This window comes from Blennius ocellaris, assembly GCF_963422515.1.
Source record: "Blennius ocellaris genome assembly, chromosome: 16".
Classification (NCBI taxonomy): Eukaryota; Metazoa; Chordata; class Actinopteri; order Blenniiformes; family Blenniidae; genus Blennius; species Blennius ocellaris.
Genome location: NC_137665.1, coordinates 15,123,706 through 15,132,994, shown reverse-complemented (window position 1 = coordinate 15,132,994; position 9,289 = coordinate 15,123,706). Strand labels below are relative to the sequence as shown.

At 44.7% G+C, this 9,289-nt stretch overlaps 1 protein-coding gene across 1 annotated transcript; it reads left to right on the top strand.

Moving 5' to 3' along the window:
• Positions 1-3,243: 3,243 nt before the first annotated feature.
• gfap (glial fibrillary acidic protein) lies at positions 3,244-9,289 on the top strand (the record flags this gene model as incomplete). The annotated part of the gene is made up of 9 exons (XM_080511802.1): positions 3,244-3,764; positions 6,155-6,215; positions 6,301-6,396; positions 6,483-6,644; positions 7,211-7,336; positions 7,914-8,134; positions 8,214-8,257; positions 8,433-8,515; positions 9,248-9,289. 9 exons carry the CDS (start codon positions 3,244-3,246, stop codon positions 9,287-9,289), a joined length of 1,356 nt encoding a protein of 451 aa, XP_080367928.1.

Here is a 9,289-nt window from a genome sequence, read left to right as displayed (position 1 = left end):
ATGTTCAATACAGATACAACAAATACAGTCATTGAAAAGTGTTTTAATGAAAATATACACAATGATACGTTTTCGGAATCGACTTGCAAGATGCACGGCACACGAACGAGACTGAAAAGACGGAACATGAGTCTGTACGGAAAGAGGATTTACCATTTACCAAGGGGACGAAGTCATACGAACACTTCTCTCACTGATCTCGAAACGTTTCTCCCAGAGTGCCTGGTGTTATATCAGCCTGTAACTTAAAAAAAAATGTTTTTTTTTTAAATTCAGGTGTTCTTCTCAATTCTGCCGGTTAAACATTATTATTAAGGGGAAAATTTACACTGGATCACTTTTTCGTGCCCGGACTCTTCTCACATGTTGGGCTAAAGGTTTCCGCGGCCTCGGTCCACAGTGCACCGGGTCCATGTCCTCACTAATGAGGACTGGCCGAGGTGGGAGAAATGGATCCTGGACACAGCCTATTCTCACAGCGAGGGTTTCTCCTCTGCTTTATTCCCCACTGCCTTATTTAATTAACACCCGTCCTGGCCCTGATGCTGCGGCGGAGGCGGGGCCAAGAAGCTCGTCTTTCTGGCTCATTGGTGGAGGCCCAGTTTGGTATGCGGCCATCAGACATTGGTTGAGGTTGACGAATGGCAGCCGAGAGGTTCACACCGGGGATCCTGGGCGTGAAATGCCAGAGCAGTCACACTTCGCTGGCGGCCATGTTGCTTTGGCATGAGATCACTGCAGAGAATTAAGATTCAGCCCTGCACTCCGGCTCCGGCACACAAGATGTCGTAGACATGAATCAGCTGTTTGACTTGGCCCCTCCATGACTCTGGAGCAGCGGAGACCCGCATCAGGACTTTCTTCTCCTCCTGCGTGGATGTTTAATCATCGGGCCGAATTACCTCAGTGACCAGATCTGAGGCAACGGGGGCGATTGTCTGAAACATCCAGTGGGCCCAAACAATCAGTGTCACCATAATGATGCAGGCGTCCTCTAAATCCTCCGAGACGGAGACTTCTGGATCAACAAGTCTCTGCCAGGCTTACAGTGTGCCATCTCGTTTGAAGCTCCATTAACATGGTCCAATTGGAATTCAAGACACTGTGTTGTTGTTGTTTTTCCACAACACTCAAAGGCCAGATAGTAGAGTCACTGGGGCTTTATTCACTGTCTCCCTGCTGTACCACTGGTTTCCACTCCCAGTGAATTTTATGACCCAAAAAACAAAGACGCTCTTTATGCGGCGCTGCTGTTGTGCTTCTACTACCTGTGACCAAACAGCATTTAACCACACTGGGCCTGTTTCTGCAAACTCTGAATGCAGCAGACTCCTTTTTTTTTTTTTTTTTTTACATAAATGTGGACATTGCAGATTTTTCCTCTTCAAGTTTCTTAAGTGCGAACAATGTCACTGTAACTGTTGAGCCTGAAGGGCAAAGCTTTAACAAAAAACTTTTCTCAAATATAAAGATTTTGTGTAAAACGGACATTGTTTTTGAAATGTTCCTGTGCAAATGCAAAACTTTTCTGAAATGAAAACACAAACATGATGCATTTGTAAACGGGGCCTAAAGCAGACAAAACCCTCATTTAAATGCCTCTATTGCACCTGGTGTCACTCAGGGTGTTTTTCCTTAGTAAATCACCTGCAAAAGAACGACTTCATAGTGACGTTTCCCCTGTTTACACAGTTTTCAAAAAGTCAAAAAGCCATTTTCATTACCAAGGAAAACATTGTTGTTTAAGCGATGCTTGAAGAGCTGCAGAAGCTTTTTTCCCACAAACAGTGACAGAGTACATTTACTGCCCTGTCCCACCTCCTCATGCCCCACTCACCAGGCTCTGGCTTTCTCATACACACAGTAAAATGTGGACAGAACACAAAGTTCCCCTGATATCCGTAGAAAAGCTGTGAGAACAGAAATCAATTTGTTGTTACTTTACGGCTCATTCTATTTCTATCTATGTTGGAACCGGATGGCAACTAATGCAAAGGCCTTAATTTGGACGGTATTGCAGAAGAAAGACAGACCCTCTCTCACCTCTTTTTTTTTAAGAACTTAAAGATCAGCTGTGACGCTGTCGGCCTGCTGTTGTCGAGGTAATGGATGAAAATGGCTTTTGTAACGCGGCTTCTCCTCCTCCTCCTCTTCTCCAACAGCCATCAGTCTTTGGCAGCAATGAAAACCAGAAACAATATTACCCAAGGCTTCTCTCTTGACCATATTTAATCTTTTTTTTCTTTTTTTAACTCAAATTCATAAAACAAACAATCTCAACAAAGCTTTTGAGTTTGAATGGTTAGTCTAAAAAAAAGTGTATTTTGGTCCAATTTCTTTTTATTTTGAGAGAAATCAGTGCAAATATTCAGTATTAGTGCAGCCAAGATGTTACATAGACTGTATTTGTTGTATTTGTGTTGCTCTTTTCAGTTCAAAGCTGGTGTTTTAAAGAAACGATTCATAGTTTTACCTCAGGATGCACCGATATTGATACCAGTATAGTACCAGATACTGCACGGTGAAATCGGTGTGTGCGTATCGGTGCATCAATAGTTTTATCCTCAACCTATTTGTTTTTTTAATCCTGTCCTCCTTATGCAATATAGACGGTAAATTGGGATCGAAAGAGGAGCGACAGCAGCTTTGAGCTGCTGACCTACAAGCTGTTTGTCTCCTCACACACTGGAGCCTTGAGTGTCGCTGCACTAAATCCCGCCGCCTTACAGGAAGGACGTTTTCATTCATCTGCTGCACATTTAATACAGCACTCTTTCACCTTTACCAGCAGCCGCGTTTCCCGATCAAGATCTTTGCTCTTTCTTTCCTCGCCTCGGCGTCCTGCTATGACCAGACTTGTGTTTGTGTGGCCAGGTTGAATTAGTTTGTCCAAAGCCTGTCACACAAATTCCTTTTCATTCATTCTCGGGGAGAAAGAGAGGGAGACAGGAAAAAAAAAACGGGGGTGAAAGAGGGGGTGAGTCAGAGGCAGGGGGGAGAAAGAGAGAGAAGGCCAAGAGATGTTTGGAGTGGACGAGCACAGACAATCCCTGGCAGCTCCGAGACCCCGTCACTCTCCCTTTCTGCCCCATTCACTGCCTGCCCCCACCCCCCCACCCAGCTCCTGCCCCACCCTGTGGCCTCTCTGCTGTGGACTTGGGGTGTGTGGTGGAGGGGGTGGCTGTTCGCCCGCTTGTATAAAAGCCCCATTTGTGCCCCGGGTGAGCTTCATTCCCCACAACCATGGAGAGCCAGAGAGTCCAGTCCTCGTACAGGAAGCGGTTCGGGCCCCAGGGCTCCAGCAGCTCGGGGCCCCGGTACGGGAGCCTCTCCTCCGGCCGCTTCTCCTGGCACGGCACCTCCCGCGCCTTCACCCACTCCAGCCCCGTGTCCCGGGTCTCCCTGGGCTCCACGGCGACGGCCCTGCTGCTGGGCAGCCCCGTGGACCGGCTGGACTTCTCCGCCGACTCCCTGATGAAGGCCCAGTTCAAGGAGACGCGCACCAACGAGAAGGTGGAGATGATGGGCCTGAACGACCGCTTCGCCAGCTACATCGAGAAGGTGCGGCTGCTGGAGCAGCAGAACAAGGTGCTGGTGGCCGAGCTCAACCAGCTGAAGGTGAAGGAGCCCAGCCGCCTGGGGGACATCTACCAGGAGGAGCTGAGGGAGCTGCGCAGGCAGGTGGACGGGCTCACCACCGGCAAGACCCGGCTGGAGATTGAGAGGGACAACCTGGCTGCAGACGTGGCCATGCTGAAGCAGAGGTAGGAGGGGGAGGCGGGCGGGAGGACCACCGGTCTGCTACGACCCGTCTGTCTCTTCTCGCATGACAATATCAAGGAAGTCTTTTGTTTCTTTTATAAATCTGTCTTATTTTCTTGAAACACTTAAATATTTGTACAAAATCTTCAGTCAAGTTCAAATCTGGATTAAAAAAAACAATAACAAAAACAATAATCATGAAAGACTTAAATTCCTTTATTAAATCTTCTGTCGCATATGAAGATAAAGAACTAATGGTCAAATGGCATACATGACTTTTTTGGTTTCAAATTATTTCAACAAAGAACATGATGACACAATATTTTTAAGCTATTAAACTTTTCTATTTTACTCAAAACCTTTTAAAAATAGTTGAAAAACATTTTTTTTTTACCCACATTGCTCTATAAGAGCGGTGGGGAACCCTGGTCCTCGAGAGCCGCAGTCCTGCACGGTTTCTGTGTCCTCACACCGACACAGCTGACAGCAATTAGTGGCTCGTTATCAAGCCTTCTGCAGAGCCTCATCATGAGAACTCAGGTGTGTTTGAGCAGGGAAACATCTAAAACATGCAGGACTACGGCTCTCGAGGATCAGGGTTCCCCACCCCTGCTCTATAACATCATGCATATTCTGCCACTGGTGAAATGATCCTATGATGATAAAATGCCGAAGAGGATGTTTTCACGAGGTTTTATTCACCTTTTTGGTTCTCACTTTCTCTATTTCACATTGTTTTGGGTCTGAAAACAATCGGTCTTCATCTGTGCTTGTATCTTAATCAGGTTTCCAAAAGGTAGAAAATCTGATTTTGTGCAAACCAAATATCGTAATGATGTAAAGATTTCAAACAGTGTCTCAGATGGGATGCACTTGATGTTAAATAAAGGAAGAAATCCTTAAATTTTTCAGTAGTTTTTACATTTTTCTGTATTGTGTTTACTTTATGCACCAACTTCCAGTTTTAACTTTCAGTTAATGTGCACATTAACACAGTTTCCATTCTTGTTTTTCAGATATTTGTGTGACATCTCACTGATCAAATATTTGATTAACTTCGTTGGGTCTGTCGCTTGCTACAGGTTTCTGACTTTGTATTGCGCTTTTTCCTCATTCTGTCTGGCATTTATATGCAGATGAGTTTTTGTTTCTGATTTGCTGGAATGCAGACGGCCCCAGCTTTACTCCTGGATCCCCCCCCTTACAAACTTGATCCTGACTGAACCCCTCGCTGCCATTGAGCGAGTGTGGAGGAATGAGTCCGGCACAATGGCAGCAATTCCACAAAAAAGAGAGCAGATGTTCTCTCTCTCTCTTTTTTTTTTTACCCAGTTACCCGTTGTCACGCTGCCTGTGCTAACCCGGCTCCTGCGCACGAGTGTTGTGAATCTAAAATGTAATATAGGCTTGAGAAGGAAGGGTTGAGGGTCTCGGAGTGTAGAGGAGGTCCACTTCAGCTCCACACTGCTGCAGGTCTTCAAGGGTAACTGTCGACCTGTGGGGTCAGAGGTTACCTGCGGGATTCACGATCGCCTCTGTTGTGTGTGTGTGTGAAGCCGTGCAGATGTTCCTCCCAGATCACGGTCGTGACTGACTGTCTGTGTGTGTGCGTGCAGAGCTCGGTGTGTTCACTCCATCCCGTGGGAAAGGTTGTTAGATTGGAGTGAGTGTGTAATGATGCGTAAGCCCGCCTTTCAGCTGAGCCCCCCTTCGTGTCCCCCCCCCCCCCACCCCCCCGGTCCAATCGAAAGCCTTATAAAATATGCCTGCCAGGCCTCACAGTTTCACTCCTCTGCACAGAAAAATTGTTGTTGTTGTTGTTGTTGTTGGGTTTTTTTAACTATAAAACCAGCGAGGAGGCGGCAGGAAAGACACACTGTCAGCACAATTTAAAGCTTTGAAAGTGGGAACTTCCCAATTGTAAAGTGGGAATTTTCCAAGTGCTCAGGGACAATAAGTGAGTCCGCATGGCAACATGTGTGCATCTGCATGTGAAATATCTTTTGTTTATGATGCACTCAGTGATAAATGACTTTTATCACAGCCTCAATCATTACTGACCTACAGAGTGTGTGTTTCCATGTGTGTGTAGGAGTTTCTGAATATTAAGTTCTTCATTTGCACCAATTTCATCGTTATTATTCTGCTGATTCCTGCTTTCAGGGGGGAATTTGCCAGCTGGTAGCTTTCTACAGTCGATGCACAAAAGCGGCCATAGAGTGATGTCATGTTTGTTCCTCAGAAACATCCTACTTTTCTGACAGTATTCCTATTCCTTATACTTTCCTCATTTACTCCACGAACTTTAACAGTAACTGAAGCCAGATTTTAGGCATTTTCCTTCATTTCCAAGGACTTTTCTTCCCATCTTCTCTTCTCTGTTGTGCCTCAGATTGCAGGACGAGATCGGCCAGCGACAGGATGCAGAGAACAGCTTGAACGCCTACAGACAGGTGATTTCTTCTCCCGTGACAATCCCAAGTCTGTGGTCAGGTCCTTTGGTCTTCCCAGCCCATCTCATCCACCTTGTTACCTCAGGATGTGGACGAGGCAGCCCTGAGTCGTGTCCAGTTAGAGAGGAAGATCGAGGCCCTACAGGATGAGCTCAACTTCCTGAAGAAGATTCACGAAGAGGTGGGGCAGGACGACGTCAAGCAAAATATAAATCCTAAAGTTAGTCCACGACTGATTCCAAAGTGTTTTGTTTTGTTTGCTTTCAGGATCTGCGCGAGCTCCAGGAGCAGGTCATGACTCAGCAGGTTCACGTTGACCTGGATGTTTCCAAGCCCGACCTGACTGCCGCTCTGAGAGACATCAGAGTCCAGTATGAGACCATGGCCTCTTCAAACATGCAGGAGACGGAGGAATGGTACAGATCCAAGGTGAGCACGCATTATCTTAAACATTCAGGGCTGAGCTGCAGATAAACACAACGCTAACATCTGTGTCTTACATGTGCAAGGTGAAGATGTGGAGTCTCTGGTCTAGTTATCTTTACTTCAGCTAAATTATCTATTACCACATAGTGAATGAAGCTTCTTTACGAGCAGATCAGATGAAGAAAAGAAGATGAAATGTCTTTTAAAGTCAAACTTAAAGCTGCAAATTCTTTAAACTCTTCCTGTTTGGATCCATAGACAAAACAATCACGCAGAAGCAATGCAGCTGGTTACACTTTTTTTAATAGTTGTTTAATAACGAGATTAACATTATAATCCGTTCTGAACTCTATTTGACACTATCCCCATCATGTCATGATATTCTTTAAAACCCCTCTCCAGTTACGTCATGCAGTGATAATGATGCTTCATCGTGTTCTGTTCCATATTTTTCACTTGTTTCGGAGTCTTTTTTCTCTAAACGACAACCATTGCAAACCAGCCCCAAAATCTGAATTGTGAGTTATCGCTTGTTAAAGTTATATACTATTAAACGAGCCGTTTGTCAGTTTGCTGACCTGACAGATGCGGCCAATCGGAACGCAGAAGTGCTGCGTCAGGCCAAGCAGGAGGCCAACGAGTATCGGAGGCAGATCCAAGTGGTGACCTGCGACCTGGAGGCGATGCGCGGCACCGTGAGTCCACCGAAGCACACTGATACAACACGTATGCAAACCTGTGTGAATATTTGATTTTTGATAAATTTTCAGGATTAAAACATGCACAACTGTGTTTATTTTAAATTCAGTGTTGTTCAATTTCACAACTTTTGACATAATCAATTGTGTGCTTGCTTTGAGGATATTGAATAATACAATGGGCACATGCATGCGAATTTATGTTAATGTACAGAATATGTGTTCTGTATCAATATCTTTTAATTCTTCTTATCTGAAAAGAAGCATAATCACTTGTTCTTTATCTAAAAATTTGAATACATTTCACTGAACATGAGAAGTTTTCAGCAGATAAAAGGTTGGAGACCAATGCATGAGATGTACAATACTTTCTTTATTAAAAACAGTGATGACACTGCAAAAGAAATCAAGTGCTGAGACTATTATTAAAAAGAGCATGCAATAGTGAAAACAAAGAGAAACCGTCTTGAAGGCCCTGATAACAGAACGCAGCAACACACAGGTTCCCTTGTTCAACCCTCGGCCTTGATCTCCAGTGTTCCATCGTGTGGTTTCCATCCCCCTCCTCCTCCAGAACGAGTCTCTGGAGCGCCAGCTCCGGGAGATGGAGGACCGCTGCGCCATGGAGACCGCCAGCTACCAGGACTCAGTGAGCCGCCTGGAGGAGGAGATCCAGGCGCTGAAGGAGGAGATGGCCCGACACCTGCAGGAGTACCAGGACCTCCTCAATGTCAAGCTGGCCCTGGATATCGAGATCGCCACCTACAGGAAGCTCCTGGAGGGGGAGGAGAGCAGGTGAGGGTCGTCAATTTCTGAGATTCAAACCTTGTGGATGTGTTGAGATCATGGGAGCAATTTCTCTCTTTTCCTGCAGGATCACCATCCCGGTGCAGAGCTTCTCCAACCTGCAGTTTAGAGGTCAGCGTCACACGTTTTCTTCACTTCAGGGACTTTAATAGACAGTAAACAATTGATCTTTAATCCAGCTAACAAATTTACAATGAATTATTTGTATTTTCTCCTTTTCTGTATGGATTTATACTCAGAAAATCAGAGCAACATAAGTGTTTCCTCTATGTTTTTTGTTACCCAGAAACTAATTTGGACACTAAAACCCCGGAGGCTCATGTGAAGAGGAGCATCCTGGTCCGGACTGTGGAAACCAGAGACGGGGAGGTACCTGCTTTCACTCAAACACGAGAATAATCCCATCATTTCTGTAGTTTCACCAGCAGAAACATGTGGAATTTGTGACCAATGCATTCACATTTTAAACATGCACAGATAGTGTAAAATAGGAGGCAACAGGAAGCATAATTAAAGGTGGTATAAAGTTGAAAATATACTCATTTTTAATGAGTAAATTTCGACCTATAACCGCTTTTGTTAATCAATATTGCATAAAATGTTCACATAAATAGTATAACAAAGGCAAACCATTGAGAGTTCTGATTATTTACAGATTATTTATGGATTATCATGCTGTCACTTTACCCACTGTCGATCAAACTGGACTTTTGTGTCTTTTCTGTAAACTGCATTGGGTTTGACATACCAGCTATGGGTTTTATTTTAGGTCATTAAATATCTTTCAACAAGGTGGTGAGAGAGGGAATATTAATTCTAAGGTATATCAGTAAGTGTGCATAAATTGGAAGCAGTATTTATTTATTTTTTTAATTGGAAACATCTGAAAATGAATCAGAAAAACATTCCATTTGACTAAACGATAACTCAGACAGAAGCAGGATGTGCTGATCACTGCCTGCAGAGGGCAGTGTTAAACCCTCCTACAGGGTTACACACACACACACACACACACACACACACACACACACACACACACACACACACACACACACACACACACAGTGCAGCTCTTTAACGTGTAATTTCTCTTCTTTCCAGATCATTAAAGACACCACCACTGAGCACAAAGATCTCCCCTAA